The 26,910-nt window shown below is 37.7% G+C and overlaps 1 protein-coding gene across 12 annotated transcripts in view; it reads left to right on the top strand.

Annotated features, from left to right (window-relative positions):
- The window catches only part of RALGPS2 (Ral GEF with PH domain and SH3 binding motif 2), a 131,447-nt gene that overhangs the window by 93,885 nt on the left and 10,652 nt on the right, over positions 1-26,910 (top strand). For 10 of the 12 annotated variants that reach the window (XM_074876991.1, XM_074876986.1, XM_074876997.1 and 7 more), the window contains 7 exons: positions 1,144-1,211; positions 1,885-2,020; positions 2,841-2,992; positions 13,992-14,046; positions 17,594-17,671; positions 19,217-19,322; positions 20,061-20,153. In XM_074876991.1, coding sequence (XP_074733092.1) covers positions 1,144-1,211; positions 1,885-2,020; positions 2,841-2,992; positions 13,992-14,046; positions 17,594-17,671; positions 19,217-19,322; positions 20,061-20,153 — 688 coding nt within the window. The remainder of the gene's footprint in view (positions 1-1,143; positions 1,212-1,884; positions 2,021-2,840; positions 2,993-13,991; positions 14,047-17,593; positions 17,672-19,216; positions 19,323-20,060; positions 20,154-26,910) is intronic. The other 2 variants (XM_074876994.1, XM_074876995.1) reach the window with 1 other exon arrangement.

The raw sequence follows: 26,910 nt of genomic DNA, 5'->3' as shown, positions 1-26,910 counted from the left end.
TAAAAATTAAGTTTTAAAATTGTAATGAATCATTGCTAAACTGTCTGGGGGTGGGAGGGAGAGGAGCTGTCAAACTTCAAACTTTTTCTCCTCAAAATTAAGTAGATGCTTTTCCAACCCTGCAAACTTCAAAGATTCTAGTTCTGCGAACTGTGTGGACAAGATAGGCTTGATCTTCCTGGAGTTCTCTGCTCCTGGAGTCTACGCAATTTGTGGTACTGTTGGAAATGACATTAAAAAGTGCCCGTTGTGGAAAAAGCTTGAATTATGGATGCAGTCAAATTGATAATGTATTTTCCAAAATGTAAAAGAAGGATTTTGGCTGTTAGACCAGTCAAGACAAAAGGCTTGGCCCACTACACTAGTGCACTTTATAGAAAAATTTAAAATATTAAGTGTAGTAGCTATAAATATTTTAGCCAGGGTAGGGGGAACAGTTGTATACTTTGTGTTGTTTCCAGGTTTTGTGCTAGAGTAGTGGTATCATCACTGAGTTTCATGTCTCTGCTAGCAGTCCCAGGGCCATGCAGGTCCTGGCTTATGCATGACTACATTTTCCCTGGAGGGTGGTGCCAATGCAGAGCAGTGGCCTATTCCTCTGCTCCTTCCCCAGTGTGACTTTGCCACACTTGCTAACAGCCGCTCACGTTGGGCTTTTGCTCACAGAAGGTGAAGATGGCAACTGGTGGCTGTTTGGCTGCGTGTGGCTGGCCGTGCCAGCTGCCTCAGGCTCGCTGATGCGGGAGAGGTTGCAGGGCTGTGCTGTAGCCAGGGTTTTGCTGTTGAGTCTCGTCCTCCTTCAGCATGGCATCGCAAACCTGTCCTGTTCTGTATGAACCAAAGCACAGACTCATCAACTATATTATGCTCTAGCATGCTATTTTTTTGATTCCTATGCCCTGTTGCAGTAGCAGGGTTTTTTCTACCTGCCCTGCCCCCCCCCCCCCCCCCCCCCAAAAAAAAAAGTTTGGAAATAGTGTGTGCTAAAGATAACTATGCACAGTTTGTATTAACTCTGTAGTGTTTCTTGCAATTATAGAAACAGGCAGTTTTCAATTGTAAATTTTTAAAAAATTAATTTTTCAAAAACTTACTTTTATATGCTTCTATTTCCTGATAATTTTTAATGCTTCTTTAATGCAGACTTTCATTAAAGATAGAACCAGGGACCAGCACCCCCCACTCTGCTGCTTCCAGAGAAGATTTAGTAGGTAAATGCTTAATAAATATGAGAAGACTTGAGGTTGTCAAATGCATTATTTTTGAGTTGCGAACATGGAAAATATTTGCCTGAGGCTAATAAAGAAGTGTGAAGTATAAACACTGTATATTTGTAATAAAAAGTCTAAAGGTGATCTGTAAAGAAATTCTTTCAAGGAATTGAGTCAGTTTTTTAGGTTCATGTATGTATTGTGGCACTGACTTGTTAGTGTCATTTAGGGTGAAGAGCTATTAAGTATTCATTCTTTGTTGTGTCTAGACAGAAGGACCTTCATCTAAACTTCATAGTATAATATGCTTCCAAAAATGTATATTATTTTTGATCAATGCCAAAAGTGGTCGAAGGCAGGAGTTTCAAAACATAGGATCAGTGGGACATGTTTAATGCCACTGTATCTAATGCAGCAACCTTTAGGACTTGTAAAATTTTTGTAAGTAGGTGGTCTATTTGAAATAAGTGTGTTTATTTTTACTCCTGTGCAGAAAAGCAAAAGTACAGGGTTTTTAATTATCAGTACAAGTATACCAATGAGTTTTATCGTAGGCTGTCTCTTACGAATTGAGTTTAGGAAGTTTTGTGCAAGACTTTCACAATTTACTGAGAAGTAACCCTGTGACAGTAAATCTAAAGTTACTCGGGAGTAATGTCTTTTTTGTTCCCAGGCTCTGAAGTCGGAGCGTCTCCCCAAAGTGGTCGGAAAAATGTTGCAGCTGAAGGAGCCTTGCTACCACCGACACCCCCTTCGCCCAGGAACCTGATACCACATGGACACAGGAAATGTCACAGTCTGGGATACAAGTCAGCATTTTATTTATCTTGAAAAGCCTAAGCTTTGTGATGTATCATCTTGCAATACAAAAGCTTTCCTTCTAATAAGTAGCATGATTTGTACACAGCACTTACAGACCAATTTGTGTCAAAAGAGCAAGCTCAGAACTAAAATGATAGTATCCCAACCAAAGAGAATTAGTCAAAATAGGAGGACTGTGCAGCTGTTATGGCGATAAGAGTAGGCAATGAGTTAACCAGAATAGGCTCTTTCTGAATGACAAAACTATCACTTACAGCAACTCAAATGCCAGGGTAATTCTTTAAAATTCAAACTGAAGTAATTGCTTTATTGCTATTTTTATAGTGAGACCTCCTTTGTAGATTTTCATATAACTTTGTATAATAATGGCTTCAGGTTTTTTCTGTGTAGGTGTACTTTCAATTAGTGTCTTGATCACTGTATCATCAATTCCCTTGTCATCTTTTCAAAGTGCAAGATTGTAGCTATTCAGTAATTCATCTCTTAACATACATTGTGTAAGTTTAATGAGCTAGAATGCAATTCTAAAGTTCAATTATGTAAGTGTTATAGTAAGACAAGAATACCTTAGGATATTGAAAGTAATTTTTAAAGTACTCCGTTCTCTTTGCTGCAAGAGTGTTGTGCAGTTTTAAGATTGGCAGTTCCTATAGATAATAGAGATGTGAACAGTTGCTTATGACTTGAGCTATGATTTAATTTGGTGTTTGGAACACACTGCATGCAATCCTTCAGGATGTTAAAGCAACAACTTCTGAAATGTATCAAAGATAATGTTGTAACAGTTTTATCCCTGTTCATTTCTAGTTTCATACACAAAATGAATACAGCTGAATTTAAAAGTGCAACATTCCCCAACGCAGGACCAAGGCACCTACTGGATGACAGTGTCATGGAGCCTCATGTCCCGTCCCGAGGGCAAGCAGAAAGCTCCACGCTTTCTAGTGGAATTTCAATAGGTAGGAACTGTCAACATACCCATGCAGTACATGATCTTTTAATACAGATTTTAGCATGATTAGTTGGAGATTGTACAAGCAGTGATACTATTCTAAAATAACAATTCTGTTTTGGAACAAATTTGAGAAATGTAGGTGGAGAAGGGCAGCAGACTTTTGTCAGGAGTAGATAGTAATTTAACTTTCAGATACTTCACAGTGTTAGAATCTGCTTCATTTTCCTAAGTTATTTATCTTCAAATATTTAGGATATTCTTTTGAGAACAACTGCTTTCTGACTTTCTTATATGACAGCAGTTGCTCTTTTTTCCCATTACACACAGATCCTTAAAGTGGGGGCGGGGCAGGGCAAGTGCCTCTTGGATCTGCCTAACTGCATCCATTGAGAAATGGAATCTCTATCACAGTCCTTTTTCTCAAAATTACTAGCTTGATGGAATTCAATGATGTTCACATTTTATGCATTTATGGTAAAGATTTTTGTAGTGTTACGCATTGCTTTGGATAACTTCATTTTAAAAAACAGTTTTGCTTTTTGGCCTTCATGGAGAGAAACAAGGTCACCCAGTCTCAAGTTATGCTGTTTTTAGGAGCTGTTCATGTATTTTCTTGAGGAGAAAGCCATATTCTGAGCAAACATTAAATATATTTTTTTGTGTGGAAAAAGTCAAATATCTAGAGGCAATAATTGAAAAAAAAAAAACATTAATAACTAAATCTGTGGAACTAGCTTAGACCACAGTAGTTTGAACCTGTTCATGCCAGACAGCTTCCACTATTAATGTGCATTGCCTGTCTGTTTTCTACAGGTTCTCTGCTGTGGCAAAGTTTGCCATTTCAGAGTCATCCAGCAGGAATGGTACTTCTCATCAGCGTACAGACAGCTTGCATTCTCGGGGATTGCACAGTACAGGAGAACCCAACTTTTGTCATCCTTGTTGAGATGTAGCATTGCCCTTTTCTCAGTGCAGTTTTTTACTGATGCTTTCTATCTAAATCTGTAAGAAACTTCTCTGCAATTGATCCTTTTTTCCAGGGTACATTATTTATTTACTTTCATTAGAGCCTTGCAAGGAAGGTTTGCCAGAGCTGATAAGCAGTTTTTCATGAGATACAATTAAGAACCAGTCAGCATCTAGACATTTTGGAGAGTACAGGGTTTTCCTACTTTGTCTCATCTCCGAATTTTTCAACTCTTGGTTAGCTCAGGCATGACCTTACTGTCTTGATGTAGTCACCCTTACCAGTTGCAACAACACTGCCACTTCAGAAGACTTTTATAAATCACTTGTAAACCAGTGACATTGCACATGTCATGTAAGATCAGCATTTCTGGTTAGAACTTCCCCTCTCCCATTCTCTTCCACCTCCATCCTCCCCATACACCAATACTTTAGTTATTATCACTGTTTTGACAGTCCAGCATCGTTATTTTTGCTGCTTCTTGATTATGAAAATTTCAGTGACAGAGAAGATTAGTAGAGGTGCTAGAAATACGTATGGAGGAAGGGAGTAAGTTCTGGAGGCTTGCAGTATCTGTTACTGAAGAATTCTTGGAAATGTAAGTTGTCTGGCATTCTGTACTGCTACCTCAGCAGGATTTAAGGAAGTTGATTGAAGCTGCTAAGCTCCTCCATCATGTTTGAAGTAGTCTGTTTACTTAGTACTTGGAAATAGTACAGTCACTGCAGCAGAGAGGAGGTTTACAGTATTCTACAACACAACTTCAAAAGATGGTCAAGGAAACTTCTTCTGAATGTGTGTACTGAAAAGAGTGTTATTCCTCACCTTGCCCATAAATGTGGATTTAAACCTGTCGCTCCAGACACAGGACTACCTTTTCTTAGATATAAGCCTATATAGGACTTAACTTTTTGGATAAATGATCCCTCTTCAAAATATGGACAGTGTTTCTGACATGCCAGCACCTTGAATGTGACCTTAAAGACTACTTTAAATCACTCTTGTGTTTTGAGGGCTCAGAGGTGTTCAGACATTTCCAGTCCTTTCATATTGAAGGATCTGATATAATCTGTCTCTATATCAAATATCAAAAAAGCAGCAATGTAACAGCAGTGTCTATAGGATTCTTGTATGCAGCACTGCACCGTTACAGTGCTTCATCTAAATTGTTAGAGTATGTGTGTTTATGCATTTTTTTTTTATCAAGCCACCTGTCTGAGTTGCCTTTGCTGTTAACGTATTACTGTAATCCATTTACAATTCACTAAAGCCATTTGTAGGCATGTTACAAAGATTCATTAGAGTACTGTTGCTTTTTCTACTGGTGAACACACCAACTTCTTCAGATACATCAGGACTCTTCCACTTGGATTTCTTCAGTTATCCCTGTGATAGAAGCTTTCAGTATCTGATAGAGATCAGTTAGAGCATCACTAGGTTTGAGATTCATGAAATTCTGTTCTGCATATAAGCATACCAAAACTGAGCAGTTAATCCAGCAATATGTGTGTCTCTAAACTAAAAGGACACATTCAAGTGATGATGGGTAATTTTGATTGTGTTGTGCTGGAAGAGACTGATTCATTCTGGGAATGGTGCATTGCATACCAGAATTTTTACATCAATATAATTAATCTTTCAGATAAAAAGGATACACTGAGTATTTTTCTTTGCAATGAATTATTCCTAAAGCAGCAGCAAGTGACTCAGGTCTGGGATTTCCTGAAAATAGGCCTATCTGTAACATGACAGCCATGGTCAGAGATCTTTATTTGACGATACCGAACTGAGTGGGGAAGCAGACACTCTGGAAGCGAGAGCCACCCTGCAGGAAGGTCTGGATAGGCTGGAAGAGTGGCATAGCAAAAACCTTATGAAGTTCAACAAGGACAAGTGTAAGGTCTAGCACCTGAGAAAACATAACCCAGGAGTGTAGCACAGGCTGGGATCTACCCGGCTGGAGAGTAGCTCTGTGGAAAGGGTCAACCAGCTCAACACGAGTGAACAGTGTGGGGCTGTGGCAAAGGAAGCCGTGCTGGGGCTGCATCAGCAAGGGCATCACCAGCAGAGAGAAAGAAGTGGTTATCCCACTCTCTACTCAGTGCTTGCCAGGCCACACCTGGAATACTGTTTTGGTCCCTGCTATACAAAAAAGATGTGGACAGGCTGGAGAGGGTCCAGAGAAGGGCCACAGAGATGATCAAGGGACTGGGCAGCCTGCCCTGTGAGGACAGGCTGAGAGAACTGGGTTGGTTCAGCCTTGAGAAGAAAAGGCTTAGGGGAGACCTTATCCCCATGTTCCAGTATTTAAAGGGTGGCTACAATGAGGATGGAGACTCCGTTTTTACAAGGAGTCACATGTAAAAGACAAGGGGTAGTGGGTACAAGTTACTCCTGGGGAGATCTGATTGGACACAAGAGGAAAATTTTTCACAGTGAGAACAATCAGCCACTGGAATAATCTCCCCAGGAAATTAAGTGGTGGATTCCCCACTGGACACTTAAGATTCAGCTGGACAGGGTGCTGGGCCATCTTGTCTAGACTGGACTTTTGCCAGGAAAGGTTGGACCAGATGACCCTTGAGGTCCCTTCCAACCTGGCATTCTATCATTGATTTATCAGCTTCTTTTCTTAATTTCAGGGTCTGAAGGCTGATATTTGTACATTCAACTCATTCTGCAAAAACCTGGAGCTAAAAAAAAAAAAAGATATAGCCCCCATCATATTAATTTCTTGTGCTTGGGTCAAAAGAGTTCTTGTTCGTAGAACTATGAGACTGTGTTCAGCAGACAGTCGTATATTATGCTAGAGTAAGGGAGGCGTACATCTGCTTCTGTTGCTGTTTTACTTTATAACATAGGTGCTCATTATCTGCACAAAAGTGAGAAATCTTTTTCCAGCAGTGCCAAGGCTATCCTAATTAGAAGGAAGAAACACTTGACAAGTTGTATATACAATATCCGATGGGAAATGTTCTCTTGAATTCAGGAATGTAACAAGGAAATAGTTTCTTCTAAGTTTTAAATGTTCATAATTCAGACCGCTACATTTGAGCTAGTCATTTGGAGCTCTTTATAATCACATAGAGAATTAAGATCTTCAAGGACGTGATTCATCTCATTCTTAGGTGGGTGGCTAAAAAGAGGTTATATGACTTGTGTCCTTAAAAGCACTTCTGATGACTGCAAAGAGACTTTTGACAGATGAGACATGAAAATACAGACAGATGAATACTGCTGAAAATATTGTCTGGTTTGTGCAGACAGTCCAGGATATCTGGTTTTTAGTAAACTGGGACAGATGCTTTTCCTTTGCAGTGAAAGTTCATTGAGAACCCCCACTGCTTGCTATCAGTAAGTTTTAAAGCTACAAGATAGTTTTATTCTGTGATCCCTCCTTTTTGATGAGGTCACTGTATACTCTTCCAAAAGAGTGAGCTTGCCCTTCTGAGGTCTCAGCATTGCTCTTGGCTGGGTTGAAGGAACCACCTGCACACTCTTACCAGCTGTTCTCCTACATGTATTTGCCTGCTGTCACCTCCTCACCTAAAAGTAGGTTAAATTAAGATACTTTTACAAGATTGTGGTTCCACTCAGAAATAGCATGCAACTTCCTTTCAATCATATTTTTCTTAAGAAACGTGGTTTTCTAATACTTGCTGATTTTAAGTATTTTTTTCTTGCTTAAGCATACTTATAAGTATCATTGCAGCAATGTTCAGCTTGCTTCATTAATGTTCTCAGAAGTTTTGGATTTCCACTATTTCTTACAAAATGCTCAGCTGCATTATTGAACATCTTTTCTGAAGCTGAATTTGTTTACAGTGGCTAATTGTCCAAATAATTCTGTAAAGTGATGGTGTAAAATAGACCCCTCTTTTCATATATTGCTTCTCCTCCTATAGCACCTAACATATATGACACAAAGTAATTTTGCTTAGGAGGTTTTCTTTTAAGGGTGCAGTCTCACATGTATACCACATAAAAGAATAGATGTTGAGGTAGGAACACAGAAATACTCAGCTGAAATAAGCTGAGAATATAATTTTAGGTGTTTAAAAATTCAAAATCATGTTTGTGGCAGTGTTGAATGCAAATTCTGTTCTAACTTGGGAATGTTTTCTTTCTTTCTCAAACTATTTCTGTTTTCCACTTCTCCTAATCTACAATGATATGCATGAAAGCTCTGGAAAAACTAAGGCTCTTGAACATTTACCTTCATTTGTGTGTTCCAATCATTTGAGAATAACTTGAGCTTTATTCTAATGCAGAGAAATTAATGCTGCAGAGTCAAAGAAAGGTATTTTAAATCAGTGTGAATTAATACAAGAAAGTGCCTTTGTAAGAACAGTACATTTTCAAACCTGAACTGGCATAAAACGCATACAAGAATATCAGCATTTTAATGAATTCCTCTAAGTCACCATCCTGAAGTACTTGAATTCTACAAGGGATTATATTTCTCTCTAAATAAATGAAGTATAGGTGTAGGTATACAGTGTATGCATTCGCTTTCAGGTTTTTGGCAGCCTATACAGTAGGGAAGAACTCTACACAGCCAATGTTTGTTTGATTCCTTACCCTGTAGTATACTGCTCAGGTGTTTAGGACTGAGTCATCAGCAGTCTGCATCAGAAGATCAGAGTTTGGGTAGGGTATCGGGCAGAAGAAATGTTATTTGTTGGGTTTTTTAATATTCCATTTAAAAGAGTATGTAGATGCCTGTCTCTTGCCCTAAATGTGGATACGCTGTATTAATGATAGAGTAAATATGATAGCTGTATTATACTTTTGGTTAAAAATGTACATGTAGGTGACTGGATTTGGGCAAAGGAGAGGGATATACAGGAGTTCTAGCATGCTGTTTCTTCCCCAGTCCTTATGAGTATTGTTTGGTCTGAGGTATGTGCTTTGGGTGTTTTGAAGTTAATGCAGTTGTACAAACCCCCTCTTTCTGCCCCATCTTTATCCATTTGGTTATTTGCTTTTGTTAGGTTTTCACAATGAAATTCATTATCAGTGATGGTATTAAAAGTTTGTGTTGATTCTCTGACATCATATTGCTTGAGTTGTTGCCAGTCTTCACACCATTCTTACTTGGTTCACTAGCAAGCCAAAGTTGAGGTATTTAAACTTTACTGTACAACAGTTAAATGGTAATGAACTAGTTCAGTATATATGAGCATTTTCAGTATGGTCATAGACTCAACAAGACAGAATGTAACTTTCAGGGCATGGAGTCTATCTCCGTGATGTTAGCTGGGCTATATTGTGGTACAGCAATTGATGTTCAGGTCCCTTGATCAATTTTTTTGTGTTTTCATGTTAGAATTTCAAGCTCTGTCAGGTCAGTCACCAGCTATAGTGACTAGAGCTCTGGAAACACTGTGTAACTGGAGCCAGGAGAGTGTCAGTTGCAGATTTGAGAAGGGGAAAGAATTTTTAGTCTGAATACTTTTTAAACTCTTTGGGGTTGGTTTGTTTATATTAACACCTGTTTAACTTTGGGGACTAACTTCTGGATAAAGGAAGCCTGTGTTAAATGTTCAATATCCTCAGACTTTCAGCAATGAGTGGATGCTGTGACCAGGGGGGAGTGGGTATGCAATGGTGTAGGCATTCCCTATCACCTAACTGGGAGCCTAGCCTCATGCTGTCTGTGTGGCTGTGGCGTGGATATGTGAATGCAGAGCTGTAGCATGTATATGCACATCTACAAATGTGAACAGAAAACTCACGTCTGTGTTCAGCTGCAGTACTAGAGCTCTGTGTAAATGATCCTGAGACTTCTCAGATAATCATCAGCACAGTGAAAAAAATGTTTTGCCAGTTGCTGTTATTCCTTAGATAGGAAAAAGCCTTCATGTTATGTGGCAAAGAGAAACAAAACTCTAATATTTTTTTAATCTTGTGCAAGAAAATTTTAATTTTATTAGCAATAAATAAAACTAGGAAGATAGTGGTTTATGTCAGGTGGCTTCTTACATAAAGCCAAAACTTGTGTAGAACATTAAGTAATAGAAAGCACTTATACTACCTAGGATTTGTTATTAAGTTTAACCTGAAGACCTGCTTGAGGTTGTTGGAAAAACTCAAATATTGAGTACATACTTGTGAAGAATTTAAGAAGGTGATATATTTTTAAAGTACTGAATGAATGAAATATTTCCAGTTGAGGTGATAGTCAAATAGTGCACTTAATGTTTAAACAGAATTTGGCTAGACATCTAACTGTTATTAACTTAAAAACAGTTCCTTTCACCTCTGTTTTGTTTTGGAGGGAGGGATGTAATGTATATTCTTTTGCTTTTCAGAAAAGGGGGGGTTTTTTAGTATCGGAACTTTTGTTGTGCAAAAAGATCTCCTGGAGTTTTTAGAATCTAAAATATCCTGTTAGAGATGTTCTGTATATAGTTTATATGTTCTATAAAAACTGTTTAGGCATCAATATAGATGTTAAATCAATACCTGTCATGTTTGGCCCACTTTTTTCCAAATTAACGTTGCTTTCAAAAGTAATTGGCAATTTCTGTATAGATTAAACTTTTAAAATGAAACTTCTGTTTATGAATCCCCTGAATTCATTTAAGTTTTGTAACTGTACTGATACTGTAACAAGGATTACCACTTTCTGAAAGAGGACGTTTCAGCTCTTTTGCTCTAGATTGTTTACGTTTTTAGAAAGCAACAGTTGCTTTTAAATCTTTCTGTAGAGTACTTAGTACAGTGTTTGAAACACAACTTTCTTAGCAGAGCTAGTATAGTTGCCATCAAAATGTCATTTCAGATAAAATTTTAATGTATCAGCCTACTTTAAATATAAAAAATTGCTTCATAATACAGTATTGTTAAGAGGATCTAATTATGTGAGTTTCTGTCATGGCCACAGTGAAGTAGAGCTCTAGTCATATTAAAGTTGCACTTCCTGTTAATATAGAGATAAATCTACGCAGTAATAAGGAATTAAGTAAGATTCTAAGTGTCCCTAATAACGTCAATGTTGGCTGGATGACTAGGGTAAACAGAAATCACTGCACCATTTTGCAGGACAGATTGCTCCAAGTAGCAACAAGAAAAATTTCAATTATGTGCAAGGAAAACTTTTTTCAGATGCAGGTTGTGAGGCACAGTAACAGGTTGCTCAGAGAGACTGTAGAGTGCCTCCTTGAAGAACATGACTACACGAGGCCCTCAGCAATCTGATCACCAAGTTATGTTTGTTCTGACTAGAGTGTTGGACCAGATGACCTGAGAAGGTCCCTTTGAGCAAGAAATACTACAGAATTCATAAGTAGACTAACTATAGAAACAAATAGGAGAGACTTCGTTTGGACAGGTCTGCATTAGGATTTCTTAGAAACAGTCCTGGACGTGTTGTACCGGACCTGCCATACTGACCATTACATTTGCTTAGAATAATGCAGTCAGTGCCTTAGTTCGATGTGAGTGCGCCTGATAGTAGCATCAGTTATTCACTTCCTATTCATGCCATTCTCTCATTTGTGCTCCTTGGTGTTTAGATGGCTGAAGAAACTCACTCTTGTCTTCACAACAGTCCAGGATGCTGATTCCTTCTTGAGAAATAATCATACTTGAAACCTACCTTCCTAATTGTCGTTCCACCTGCTAAAAGGATTACAGTACTTTGATCTTACTATAAGATACTCTACTCTAAACAGTCTTCCTCAAAGACAGCTTGGAGGTCTTACCCAAAATAGCTCCTTAAAGTTGTCTCTGAATTCTGTCAGATCTGATTCTGTCTCCTCATCCCCAAACCACGTTACTTGTTTATTTGAAGAGACTTTGGATATTGCTTTACAGAGAGTGCTGCTGTGTTTTTGTTCAGGTGAAATAAATCATTGAGCTTTTCACTGTGATGTAGAATTTGCTGAAAATACTGAGTTATTTCTTCCAAAGCTGATAGGCTTTGTTTTGGGATTTTGCAAAGACTTCTACCATAACATCAGGCTCCACCTGCATAGGTTACTCCAACTGGTTATTCCAGTTTTGCCTGGGATACTTCATGATCTATCTGGTGGTATTCCTGTATAAAAGTGCATAGAACAACGTGGAGTTCAGTCCACATATTCTCCTACTTTTGCATCATGCAGGTCAGATGTAAACTGTGCTGAACAGAACTTCTGATTATTTTTATAGTCACTTTTTACTCACCTGCCTTGTGGCACCAGAATGAATGTTTGCTTATAGATTAGGTTTGTCAGTCACTTGGAAGTAAGAAAACTTACTCAACTGTAGTAACTGTGGCTCTTAGATACATTGTCCTCACAGCTACAGAGGAAGTTCAAGTCACAGAAGTATAAGTAACTGTACTTTTCTTTTATGGACAAGCTACCTGCTGCTGTAACCTTTTAAGCAGTTGAATGCTTAAGGATCAATGATCTGAGAATGTAAGTACTCAAATCTTAAAGATGCTTCTAGAAAATAATTAGTCACCTGTTGAGTATTGTGCTCCCCTTCTTGTGGACCTTTATGCCTAGCTTAGGAGCCAGTAGCTCCACCGGAACATCGCTTTTATGTGTCTCTTAGCTTCTTCCACTATGCAAGTCCCTTTTACTGTAATGTGTGAACCAGGTTAGGACCTTCCTTTAGGAAAAGTTCAGGGTAAGCTGAGACCAAATTATCTAGTATCCCTTAGAGATCATGTTAATATGAGGATGTTGAGCTAATGTTTGGAAAAGAGGCATCTAAGTTGAATTGACTTGGCAGATAAAGGCATGTATTTTTTTCTTGGATCTTGCACAGAGAGAACTTCCCTCCATGCTGAGATTTTCATGGCTCTTAGCTGGAATTACCCCTGCTGTGTGTGAATTTTTATTGCCTCCATCTTTACTCTGTGTTTACTCAGTGGATATCCAGACTTACCTTTGTACAGCTTTAGTCTTCAGGGCACCACTCTTCCCTGCTGATTTTCTCTGTAAAATTACAGGGAACTTGTTCCCATTTTCAGCCTTTGTTTCTCTGTGAAAACCCTAAGTAAGGTGCATTGATAGAGGGTTTTTTTCAGTTTGCCTGAAAATCATTGTAAATCAATTAGTTTCTTTTATATACGAGTATTCAGGAGGCAGAGCAAACAAGCTCTCAGGTTAGTGTGCCAAAAGGTGGGCTTTTAGCAGTGACTGACATTGAATTAGGCTGAAACTGAGGAGTTGGGACTGTCTGAAGAGAAAAACACAAGTTGGCTTGAAGTGGAGGGCAAGAATGGTAGCTGGCATGGGAAGGTGGTCTGGTCTGAAAGGTGAAGAGCTTGTGTGACCACAGCTTGAACATTGTTTATAGTACAGTTAGCAACTAAAGTTACTGAGTTCTCTTAACAGAGTTTCTATACTGATACATAGTTACTGATTTTTAACAACATTACAGATAACACTACCTTGTGTCTGTATTTAATTTTCAGGCTAATGGAACTTACTATAATTGTAAAGTTAATATGTTATTTATGGGCTTGCCATGAGTGGATGCATCAGATACTTGGATTTTGTGTTTTTCCTCTACTTTCAGTGTTTGAAATAAAATACTTGCAGTAACATTGGATTGCTTTGTGGAGCACAGAAGGAAAAAAATATTGTTGTGATCTGAGTATAGTAGGTGGGAGATAGCTTTAAAAGTTGTTTAAGGCTTCTCAAATCATCAATGAGTTTGCGCTGTTGCAAATTTGCACCTCTGTGTCATGACCATGTATGACTTCATAATGAATTACTTAAGTGACCTTTCTTTTTAAATGCTCGTTGTGTTAATCAGACAAATCTGCGTTTAGGATGTACTTTAAATTTTGAAAATGCCTTTCCCATTTATTAGCACTCCTTTTCTTCAACTTCTTAATGTGCACCTAGACCCAACCCCTTCAAATCTCTACCTTGGTTTATGTGAAATTCCTGAAGCAGATCACAGAGTATTTTCATTGTAGTATTTTTGTGAAGTATATTTTACACACTTAAATATTCTGAGGAGAAACATACAAAATTGAAATTACTGTAGATGATGGAATAACGTATCGTTCATTCTTACTTTTTTCAAGGTAGCAGTGATGGTTCTGAACTCAGCGAAGAGACTTCCTGGCCAGCATTTGAAAGGTAAGAAGAACTGCCACTCAAAACCTGCATTTCTCTATTCAGACATTGCTACTTAGAATCTCTCACTCAATCCTGAAAGTGATGCTTTATTTTAGTGATCTAGAGATCTTCCATACGTAAGAATATTAATAAACTGTAGTAAGTTCACCAGATCTGTTAAAGCAGCAGAGAAGTACCTTCTGCTCACTAGTAGTTAATAGGGCTTTTGTCTAATTGGGTGCTTACTCATTGCACACATTCTGCTAAACAGCTCAACCAGAATACCATTAAACCCCAGATATTTTTCAGGTTTATATATTTGTATATCCTGTGTATGCTATTCCTGTGAACTATCTTTTTTTCATTTTCACCTTCCCTATTTCATCCGTTCTTGGTCCCTTTGTTCTTGTCATTGATATTTGTCACCTATTTTGTCTCTCTCATCTTCACTTCATTGTTACTTGCCCTTGTGTTACATGGGGAAGCACAGAAATTCCCCTTGCTAATGTCTGATTTTTGTGGTCCAGAATTAACATCTTGTTCCTTATCCAATACCTGCAAATGCTCAGGTGACATTGACCAATTCAATCCTTTCCCATGTTGTATTTGAGAATATGGAAAAAGACTAACAGCTGTAGTTTAATATAGTCAAAGGTGGAAATTTCATCTTCCCACAGCTGAGTAAGATGCACAATACAGTGTGTAGTTTGTTTCTCTAACTCAATTTCAGGTAATTCATCAGCTTCAGAGTTGCCATGGATGCTTTGAAGACGTGTTTTGTAGCAATTTTTGTCAAAGAACTTTATCTTTATTGTCATGAACTGTTACCACAAACCTTATATTCTGCTTGAATTCATTGAAGCAGTTGAAGTTCTGTGTTACTTTTAGGAAGAAATCTTTGAAAATCTCTCTGTGCCAAAGGTGAACTCTTGATATTTCATGCTATAAATACGATTACATAAATGATGAAATGCCTTACGATTCCATTATGTAAGCAATAAGAACATTCCACGTGAGCACAGCAAGAAAATACCTTAACTTTTATGTGCTCATTGATGCATTGATGCAACCTGTAACATTCAGAAGCTTTTCTTGATTTTTTCCTTCCTTCCTGCCTTATGGAATTAATCAAGTTCAGGTTATTTCTCAAAGCTAAAAAAGTTATATGGAAGAGCCTTAGACAAAATGGTGAACTGAGTGCTTTTACCCCGAGTAACATAAAAAACTGAAAAGTTTTAGTAAGCCTCAGGCTTAAGCTCATGGTAACACTCCAGAATTGCTGTGTGGCCTTCTGAGACAAAGCAGAGTTTTTCATCCCTGTCCTAATGAGAACTGGCTGGTCCAGACTGCCCCCAGTTAAAAGGTTTGCTCCATGTCAAACAATTATGTCAGAAGACGACGACTCCTCCAAATTCCACTTGCCTTCAATACTTTTTCTCCTGAGAGTGCTCTTTGAGAACTCTGAAGTTGCATGTTTTTCAGTGTGGGTGCTCTTGGCTGCTTCCAGGGAGAGGGATTGGGTTCCTTACAGACGTTCACAACATCATGTATGAAATTTCTAGAGATACACAGCAACCTTGTGTCTGTTCCTTGGTTTATAAGATGATGAAGCATGTTTTGGAATTTATTAGGTATTGCACTGACATGCAAATGTCAAAATTAAAGATAACTGGAAGGGTGTGTCTCTAGTTTTGATCTGTACAGTGGGTTTGCATTCTTATAAAAGAATCTTTAAATGAGGGAGGAGCATTAGTTGTCTGGAATGAACAGCTACAGGTAAAATTGGGATACATCCAGTGTTATTAATGACTACTTCCTATGCAATGCAAGTGGGAATTTCCCAGTGATTTAGGAACAGAATCTTTGGCTGGGAGGGCTTACATCTGCCTGATATGCCTAACAGGAAGAAAAGGGATACTCCACACACAGATTCCCCAGGTAACAGAAGGAATAGTAACAAATATTCTTGAGTTTCCTGGCCCTCCTGTTGTTTGTAACTGGGAAATGCAGAAGGCATGAGAACTAGAGTCACTCGTTTTTAAGTGCAACCGAAACTTAGTTGAAAACTTGAGAAAGAGCTTTCAGCATTGGGATGTCCGTTACAGCTAATGAAAATTACTTGAAGGACTTCAATTCCAAGTCCTGACAGTTATATCGTGTTAAGGGCAGTATACTAAGTGGCACTTCAGTCTCATAGGTTGTCATCCTGAGTGTCTCTGAATAGATTTCCCTGAAATAGTTCGAATCCAAGAGTGATAGCCTCCTTGTTATGCAAAAAAAAAAGCTTAAAGGTAAGAAGAAAACGTATTTCATTTGCATGCAAAATACATGTACATACAAATATACAGCTCGTTTTACAGTTTTCTTTTCTTCATCTTAATTAAGGTTTTATTTGTCTATATCTTGAATGTATTTTTGAAAAACTCATTCATAAATTCAAAGATACCAGTTATGTTGAAAAGCAAATTATGGCAAATTCTGGGATAGATTAGATGATAATTCATTGTATATTTGATAATTCTTCTTGCAGCAAAAGCAATAGTTTGAGCTGGTTTAAAAAACCAAAATGACAAAAACAAAAAACCCCATTTTTCTTCTTTAATGCTGCTGACCTTTACTGTATCTCTTCTTTAAGCCTGTTTGCCTGCTGTATACTATTCTGAGTGAAACATGACAGTGCTGCTTGTTTAGGTTTCCCATTCTGAGAAATACTGCAGCTTTCCAGCTAATGCAAAGCCCCTCTCATAGGTGACAGACTGTAGGAGATTTTGCCTGTAAATTCTAATAGGCTTGTACTTAACTGTCTGCTTCTGCAGAATTGGAGCTGATTTTCAATCTTTCAGCATAATACAAGCAACTAGAAAAACAGATAAAAAATAGGAGGTGAGGACAAAGTGCCTGTGCTTCTGATGACTTAAATGGAATTCAGTGGGCTGAGGGGTCTGATCCAGAAAAACAAGGTGCAGTGAAGCAAAGCAGTGTTCAGAAGGCAGGCCTAGAACACAAGTCCTGGCTAGGGATAACAATATAGACCAGGTTAAGGACTCTAAAACGTGAAGCTTGTAGGTAAAGTTTATATGAACTGGAGAATTGAAATATTGCTTAGCTTATTTCAATGTTGCTTAATACAACAGTATTTTAAACAGCGTCAGGCATATTTTGGTAGTCCAACAGCTTGTGTGTGTGCATACTCGTAGAAGTCGAAACTATTTTTTGGTAGTAACGTCAAAAATCAGAATTTAAAGACAATTTTTATTAATATGTTCCTTTACATTGACTTAATCTCTAAGAACTAAATTCAGACTTTGCTCTCAAAATGTATTATTGTTCAATGCCAATAAAACACTTCAATATTATGAGTTCTGACAAAGAGAACATTTGATAAAATAAAGAACCATGGTATCTACCCCTGCATGCATTTTTCTAACTAAAATTATCCTCTGTTTCTTACGAGGAAGAAGTGGCTTTGTGATATGCACACAAAAAAAAAAATACTGTTTTAGCAGTCGTGCTGTTTGTGTGAATAAAAGTATATGTAATACGTACAATTTATAATGGAATCCAACAGGAACAGGTTGTACCATTCTCTCGGTCCGGGGACAAGAGTGTCACGAAATGGCTATCGAGGCCACATGAAGGCCAGCAGGTACAATCCCCACTGCACACAGAGGTGTCAAACTTTCCCTCTGGTGTTGGTGATTTGGTTTGGTTTAATAATTAAGTGGGTGTTTTCTGATGTTATCTTTCTAACTTACATGTCAAAATAAAGGTAGAGACCTTTTTCTTCAGACTTAAAGCTTTCCTTTTCTGTGACTTAATCTGTATCACCATAAGGGTTTTTGTTCATTCTGGTCTGCAAATCCAAATTCTGAACCATTGGATCTTCATATCAAGGCTTAAAGATGTTTTACCAGAGGTAGCTTTTTAACTGCCTGCCACTCTGTAGCAGTGTTGGTAGTTCTCATGTGGACAACAAAGCTGCTTCTTGTGCTGATGGGTGGCATTCAAGATGTTTTCTTTGCTGGCAGTTCTGTATTGAATTTCTTTTTCCCTGTTCCTTGAAAACAGATATATGGCTAAAATGAGTAATGCATTAAAATTGGCCTAAATTTATTATATATAGTATTATTTGCAAGCTGACAGAGTAATATAACTGATTATTCTGATTAATTAAAATACAAATGCTGTCTCCAGCTCTGTGGCACTGTAGTTGGGAAAGAGATGGCCATTAACTATGAAACTTTTTTCATGTTAAGAAGCATTGTCTCCCTGAATTAAACTCATGTTCACATCTATCAATGTCCAAAATTGTCTCCATATCCTCATTCTCAGTAGGTGCTGCAATGAAAATACTTGCCAGATTTCCAATTTACTTTGAATGTTCATGAACGTTAGGATGGATGAAACAGCAAATCCTGGCTTACTTCAAAACAAGTTTTAGGCGCTGTTCAATTTCTTGGCAATTTAGTTATATGCTCTGATTGACATTTACTGAAATGATTTCTGTTGTAATTTTTTTCTGATTGAAAATGTTTTGTAAGCCAGTCAGCTTTGTAATTTTAATAAAGCTAAGGTTTTTTTTCTTTTCACAGTGCTGTACCTGGCATTTGTTTTGGCCCATTGCTCTTAGATCCTACATAGGATAGATGATTAGTAAAGCACCAGATGCATTAAAACACCTTAAAGCTGTGGTTCGGGTTTCTACTCTTTATTACTGCTCCTGCCCACTCTTCTTGCTTTCAGATATTTTAAAGATTGTGCATGTCTGAGCTATGCTTTGGTTTTGATGTGCTGATGATTCCAGTGTTTCTAACAAAAAAATGCTCAATCTTTCTTGCAAGGGCTGAAGGAGAGGTTTTAACACATACAGCAACTGTATGAATGTACTTCAACTGTTTGGTTTTTAAAATTAATTGTTCTTGTATTTCAGTTGTCTTAAGTTTTAATTCTTTTAATTAAGGATTACCTGCTTGGCTAATTAATTTTTCTGATCACTTTTGCTTGTGAGTGTAAATTCCACAACAGCAATTCCTTGTAACAGCCAAAGTCTTTTTCCATAACGAAGTCCAATAAATAAAAAGTTGACATTTCTAAATTAAAATACAGATGTTTGCATTAGTTTGTGGTAATGATTGGAAAACTACTTTAGGAGAAATACTTGTTCACGCAAATCTTCACATGCTCCTTTCAGCTCGCTAGAATCTGAAGATTTGGCTGTTCATTTGTATCCAGGAGCAGTTACTATTCAAGGTGTTCTCAGGAGGAAGACTTTGTTGAAAGAAGGCAAAAAACCTACAGTAAGATTTTTAATTCATTTTTTCATCTTCTTCCTTTGCCCAGTTATAAACACAATAAAATGGCCATTGTGCAACTAATTCAGGTGTCCGAGATCTCCTCTGCCTGGCTGAGTAAGGCTTAGGGTCACTGCTAGAGTTTGCGTTCTTCTGTTTGGTGGCTTTATTCGGTATGTTAGGCTATACCCATAATCTAAGCAGTAGAAGAGAAGTGTAATGCTACACAAAATTTCTTACAATTACTGATAACTTTAAAAGGGAGGAACATGTTTTGTCTTTCTGAACGGTAAGAACAGTAAGTGGATCCTAAGAATTTATCAATAGGTAATAACCCTTGTCATTTGCATTGCAAATGCTTTATGATGAATTATAAATCAAAATACATATTCATGACAATGGGGGATACCTTATGACAGTACATAAAATGGAAAAGGGACAAATGTACTCTTACCTCAGCAAAGTGTTCAACAAGGGTTGCAGAAAGTATAGAGTAACGTGCAGAAAATTTTTCTCAGATTAGTGAGGAAAGGAACATGTTCTTTCCACTTTCTAGATTTTTAATGCATTCATAGGCCCACACGAATAACTAGAAACAGCAGCTTTGGAAACATGGCTGATGGTTTGGCTGGGCAGTTAGTGCTGTCACGTTTTTGCAGGATGATGCCTGTTATTTTACAGCTCAATATTATGAGACATTTTGCTTATCCGTTGCACTTTTTGGTTTTTGTCTTTTCTCTCTAGGTAGCATCTTGGACGAAATACTGGGTAGCACTGTGTGGAACCCAACTCTTTTACTACGCTGCAAAATCTCTGAAGGCTACAGAAAGAAAACATGTATGCAAACCAGGCATATTCCAGTCTCATCTGCCAAAATTAAAATGTGATTTCCTGATGTAAACACTGAGAATAGTTCAGGATTTGCATGATTTCTAGTCAGCACTATCCTGTCTTCCAGTCAGTCAGTCACCTCATAGGGATATGCCCTAATGGAAATATCATGCATGTTCATATGCTACACCAAGAACATCTGCTTTGCATATGCCATGGGTCTCTTTGAATTTGTTGGTCTGTAAGGAAGGGAACTATGTCATTGGGTCTGCCTGCTTTTCTAAGGTAGAAGTCATATCTTTTGTTGATTGCTGAGGCTTGCAATAGTTTGTTGCTCCTTGAAATCCAAACAAGCATTGATGTGAAAAGACTGAGAAGTCACTACATACGACATTAAACATGTACTGATTTCATATATGTGGTAAAATTAGATTACTCTCTTTTTCTGTTTAATCCTGTAATCTGCTAACTACAACAGAGTACAAAACACTTCATATGTTAAGCAGAGAGCTAGCATATCTCATGATGCTGGCTTTCCTTTTATTAGCTGCAACTTTATTTGAAAGGAGCTAAAAATACTTTGCTTATGTGGGAAAGCAGTAGAAGGATTCTGTAGATGTTCCAGGGATGTTATGATGTGCATAGTTCCTGTTTTCACTGGTTAATTATAATGGAAGAGGTGCTGCCAGAGATTCTGTTAAGAAACTGGGTAAGATTTAAGATACTTGGATCTTTTTTCGAGGTCATTTGCTACTCGGAACCATTACTTATAGTTGCCTTGGCCAGTGTTCTATTTTAATTTATGACAGCTGTCACTGGAAAACATTTGCTTTGCATAAAGCTTATGTAATTGTACAAACTGAGATGTGCTTCTAGAATCCCTGTAAGGGCACTATCTTATTCCTTTTTGGTAAAAAAATGCTGTTTTCATCTAAAATTTTTATGTTCAGAGGGTAGAGATTTGAAGCATAAGATTTCTGATTGGGACACTCCTGGATATTGGAATTTTCTGTGTGGAAAGTTTGTGTGTAATATTGTCTTAATCTACAAAAAAAAGAGTATTTGCCACTTTTATTGAAAGCAGTTCATTAGGAAACAGTATTCTGATACTCAAAGTAGTTTAATAATAGCTAATTATTTGTAGAAATATTTGCATCTTTTCTTTGCCATCATCCATCTGCCCCACCCCTACTAGCTTGATTGCTTAGGTGAAACCAAAACTCATCCTACACTGTTTGTCTTGCCAGGTAGGACAATACTAGCCCATACCAAAGGCCTCTTGGCCAGGCATCCTGTCTCCTGGGTGTCTTTAGAGAAGTGTATGTGTTTGGATGCATTTGCCTCTGGTATCACTGAAAATGTTGTGGAAGGAGTCTGTCTCATTAAAAGTAAAGGTAGTTGGAAAGAACAGACTTGTAAACAATTATGAGCGGAAAAGCAAAAGAAAGAACCAAGAGAGAACTTGTACTGGCGTTATGTCACTAACAGTTAATTGCTTGTTTTTTCTGGAATCATTGAGAAATGGAAAAGAAATTTTTTCTAATGTCAGACTTTATGCTCCTGTTACTGATGCCTTCAGGCTTTATGCCAAAATTGCATTTTGTTTTCTTTTAAGAATAGACTATGCATTTGTAAGTCTCTCTTGTCCACTGTCTGAATAGGTACAAATATGGTAAAGTCTTCCATCATTCAACCTTTGACAATCAGAAGCTTTTTCAGTATTGTAATAAATATTTTAAAACAATCTAAATAACATATGGGTTTAGAGAACTTGGAAAAATTGCATAGCTGGTAATTTTATTGTTTGGAAATTAAGTTTATTGAATTTGCTTATACATTTCCTTCAGAATAACAGCTTTAATCATTGAAATGGTCTTGCCCTTTCTTTAGGAAAAGTAAATGAAGTAAAAAGGTAACAAATGTAAACATTCAAGTCTGGTATCTGGTCCTCTCGAGTCTCTGTTACTGCAAAAGGCTTTACTTTTGTCTTAAAATGCAGTCATATCCATTAAGAATGCTCTTTCAACAATTATTTTCTGAACCTATTGAATTGATTTTTAATATTCCAAGTCACTGATGTGTTGTGATACCTACAACAACTAAACTAGTAGTGAACAGAGACTAGTGCCTAAGAAATCTGTCTCTCATCCTTATGTTCTTGTGTTTATTTGTCCACGGATGTGCCAAGAGGCCAGTAAAAAAAGTTTGCAGATAGAGACTAGGAGACATTCAGGTTCATAATGCTGGCAGGATTACCCATCAGAAGCCTGCCAGCATTATGGCTTGCAAATACTGCGTGGAGTTTGCACAACGCAGTTCCCAGGAGAGGGAGATGGAGGGGTGGTAGTAAAAGGCAATGACTGCTACAGCAGATTTATTTTTTTATCAGTTGGCTCTATGAAATTGGACCGAACTATCCAGTGCAACCTTGGGTTTGTCTGTACACAGCTGATGCCTTGCTTTTAGCTTTTTAGGGCAGCGAACATATTTTGTTCTGTTTGTGAATGCAAAGCATGTTATGAAGCTCAGGTCTCTGATGTGGTTTCCCAGGTGCGGTTATGGCTAAAATAATATAATCCCTATTAGCTACAGTTTGGATTGTCTTTTATTTAAACAAATAGCTTCCAGTGAATGCACACATACTTCTGCTACGGAGGTTATTGTAATGCAGAGTATACTCTTTATGCTGAAATTAAGGTGGAAAATAACCTGGTAACTGCTGCGGGAGACAGAGGTTGGGGTAATAGGGGGAGAGACTCCAGTTTATTACACAGCCTGGTAATAGGTGGTCAGTAACTTTGTTCAGCTAGTCTACCTGTGTTGTGCTTTTAGCCTAGCTATTGATGGCTTAGGTTTCCATCCATTTCCCTACAGGGTTATCATATAAAGCCTCAGCTTTTGTTCTGGAGTCTGTGAAGATGGCTTGTCAAGTGTCATGCTTCAATTCCCAGTTGGTTGCATTTTCAGAAAGAAATTTAAGAGAGTAAACTGTAGACGGTTGGCCATCTGTAGATAGCTAGCGCATGAGTATACGTTCACGGTACAAACACTGTCCAGTGATATTCCAAAGATGTCCATTCTGCAAAATGAAGAGATTTGAGGCTAGATCTAGGTTTGGTTTGTTGCTGTCCACATTAAATGGATAAAAAGAATGATGCTGTCTCCTTTTGAGACAGGTTTCTTTTTCAAAGATTGATACATTTGAGATTTACCTAGGTAAAATATTCCAAGCATCTTCTGGAGCCATGCAAACATCTGTCTTTTCAGCTTCCTTTCTCAAGGCCTCTGTGACATGGAAAGTCACGCTGGCAACAAAAAAAGTCTGCTATATAAAGTTTCCTGGCTAGAGCTCTCATGGTAACTGTGTCTTGATTACAGGCATGCTTTTGACCGTTCTGCTGCTGCTCTTGCTTCAGGCAGCTGAGACTGAGGACTTGGAATGCGCCAACACTCAGAGCGCTTCCAGGCTTATAATAGCCAACCTCTTCGGAAAATTACCTCACAGAAATCCCAGTCTAATCCAACAAAAAGGGCAAGATATCTCCTCCCTTTTAGTCACTGGCAAGCTCGCTTTTCTTCTCATGACTGTGGTCAAAGGAGGGTATCCAGTATAGTGTGTATCGTAGATGTGAATCTAGTCCAAAGGAAGAGGATGCTGTAGATACCTGGACGTGACAGACTTTCTTGTGCTGCATCTACTAAGAAAGACTACTAAATATAATGAGCTTTATATTTGAAATAGTGATCAATAGTTTCAGTTATTACTACAGTAATGGAAAATTGTAGTGAGCATGTGACCTTCAGAGCTCAGAGATGTGGTACAGGAGAATCTGAGAGGAATGTGTGTAGAACGCTTAAGGTTTTATCTCCTATGCTGAAATGGTACCCACAAACAAGCTTCTGTGATAAAACTAGCACTTGTGCACCTTTAGAAAAGCATAATAATAAAAATTGCCAACTTAAAATTCATCTTAAAGCATTCACCCTGAAAAATGTGAATATACCTATAAAAAAACTGTTTATAGTGATTGGGCTGGAAGAATCTTGCCAATTTTTGGGACATCATAGCATGCATGAGAGATTTTTCTGTGTTTGTAGGTACTTGGAAAAGCAGCAGAGACTTTTTGAGACTTCATGCTCAAGCATGAACCCTTGTTCATTCCAAGCCTTCCATTGCACGTTATATTCAGAATTAGACCCATTTATTGGCATTCTAGAAAACTTGGTAGTTGTTGCGCAGACACTTTCACTGAAATACCCTGATAAAGAACGCTGTCATTCTAGGAAGTATGTTCAGTCACTGAGAAAATGATTTAAGTATTAGAAAACTAAAATCTCAACAGGAGATGAGGAGGAGGAGATTTGTAGGTGCCAAAAGGTTGGAGTGAAAAGCCTGTTCACAGATTAATTCAGAGTTTTTGATTCAAAGATTTATGTATAAATGCCTTTGAGCTCAGAACAACAACCACCAAAAAATTTAGTTACGTGAAGCCTAGCACCAGAGCTGTGTAGTTCTCAATGTGTATAATAAGTGTCATTCCAGTGGCCTGTATAAAAAAAAAAGCAAAGAGGAACCAGGAACATTAAATTACAATGACGCTTTCATTCCCTTCATGTTAACAAAGCAGACTTGCTATTAGCAAGGCTCTGTGCATCAGTGGAGAATGAACTGCCCTGGGGGACTATGTAAACGTGGAATACAAATCCAGCCGTGCACAGGGATGGAAAACTGACATGTGTTTTAAGTGATGACGGATTGATGCTGGCAGGAAACACTTCCCTTGTGTGGAGCTTTTTACTTTTCAGAGAAGTGCTGTGATTAACTACTTGTTTTGAGTAAAATGAAAAAACAAGCAAGCTCTAGCAGTTTTGATTGCATGGTAATTTCACATATTGTATACCTACTGTTATGAAATATAACTAAGGAAAGTACAGTTGTGCTATTTTCATGAAACTCTAGAAATGAATGCAGTTCAAGAGGTGCATTGTCAATCTGTAACCTATTAAAAACTGCTTTGTGACTCAAATTTTCACCTCTGAAAATGTCCCATTAATGCTTTGTAGGGCTACTTGGAAATTTGCATTTCTCAGGTCCCTTTTAAGTGTAAGTTTTGTCATCTTATTTTTTGAGGCGATGTCTTCAGTGGGTCTTAGCAAGTCCTGAATATATACTTCCTTTATTTTTAAGAACTCATGAGCTATGTCCTTATTTTATTTCCTTTCCCTGTCCTTATTCCTTATTTCAGATAAAATTCCTTAATGTTTTTCATTACTGACTGGAATCTTCGAAGAAATTTTAGTTTCTATTTGGAAGGAAGTTGTCTGGCCCTCACTGTAATGAAATGTTATCTAATAGAGCTTTATCATTTACTTTGTCTTCTTATGAGGTGTTACCAAATCTGTCCCCCTCCCAAAGGCAGTATTGTTACTTAACTTTAGTGTATGCATTTCTACAGGTTTTATGAGGAATGGTCTTTTCCCATGGTTTTATCCATAGTAATATCAAAAAAAGGGCATCCATCTTGAAGTTTGGCAGACGGGTCTTACATAAGAACAGTCATCATCACTTTTACGCTTAAGCTATCTGTACGAGCATCCCTTCAAATTTTCCAAGCTTTTATATTTCCACTGACGTTACATAAATGTCAGTTGAACATGACTGGTAGGAACTTGTGATGGAATGGTTCCTGCAAGTGTAACTATAGCAACTTAGAGGCCAGTACACAGATGATGCATTCAAAAGTTTATAAGATACAGAGAGACTGGACTTGGAATTATTTTGAACTCGGTTAAAATATTTTTGTTTCAAATAGTGGTCTAACATTTGTTCACTTAAAGTTCTAATGTAATTTAAACCTCAGTTTAAAACATAGCCTGTTGCACAAGTCCCAGACAGATAAACTTAACTGGACATTCAAGGTCTGCAGTTAATCTATAATATAATTCTATAATAGAATCACTGGCTTTAGACTTGAAATGGAATTTTATTTATAAATTAATTATGTTCCTATATAGAGAATATTCTCATAAACTCTTACTTTGCTTGTGATACCCTCAAACTTATTAGCAGTAATGTTTCCTTTTGCTGAACCAGAGTTCTAGATTTGTAATGGTAAAGCAGTATTTCTAAGATGAAACAAAAGACGCTTGATGCTTAATGTTGTAAATCTTCTATGTGGAATTAGTATGAAGATTAAAAGTTTTCTAGAACTATAAACTCATTTTAATGACTTAAAACATCCCTGAGATAGTTTTAGCTTTATCGTTTCTAATTATGTAATTAAAGAGAGGTCAAAATTACTGTGCTAATAAAGAGGTTAGAATAGGGATTTCACAAGACAGGAGAAAAACATACCTGATAAAGACCAGCATACAGTAGAGTTGGACCTTCTGGGCAGAGGGTGAGAGTGCTAGGATTGATGAAAAAGTCTGTTTGACCTATGAATGTGGGAAGAGGAGATCTGGCAGCAAAAGACTTGAGAGAAACTGAATGAATTAGGTATTGGGGAGTGAATGGGACTGCCTGAGCAAGTAAGGAGAGGTGACTTGTGAGGGTCTATGTGAAATGAGTTGAAAATGAGTTGGATTTAATGGGCGTGTAGCCTGGTACTGAGAGGAGAAGCCTGAGAAGCAGAAAATAATACTGACCAGGTCAATGAAAAGGAGAGTGGGACCAAGGAGCTGTCAAGAGGGGCTAATGTAACAGACAGGTATTGTGCTTAGAAGAGGCCTAAGTTATATGTCTGTGTAACACCTTGAATAG

Source organism: Strix uralensis, chromosome 8 (genome assembly GCF_047716275.1).
Source record: "Strix uralensis isolate ZFMK-TIS-50842 chromosome 8, bStrUra1, whole genome shotgun sequence".
Lineage (NCBI taxonomy): Eukaryota > Metazoa > Chordata > Aves > Strigiformes > Strigidae > Strix > Strix uralensis.
This window is presented reverse-complemented; position numbering and strand designations above follow the sequence as displayed.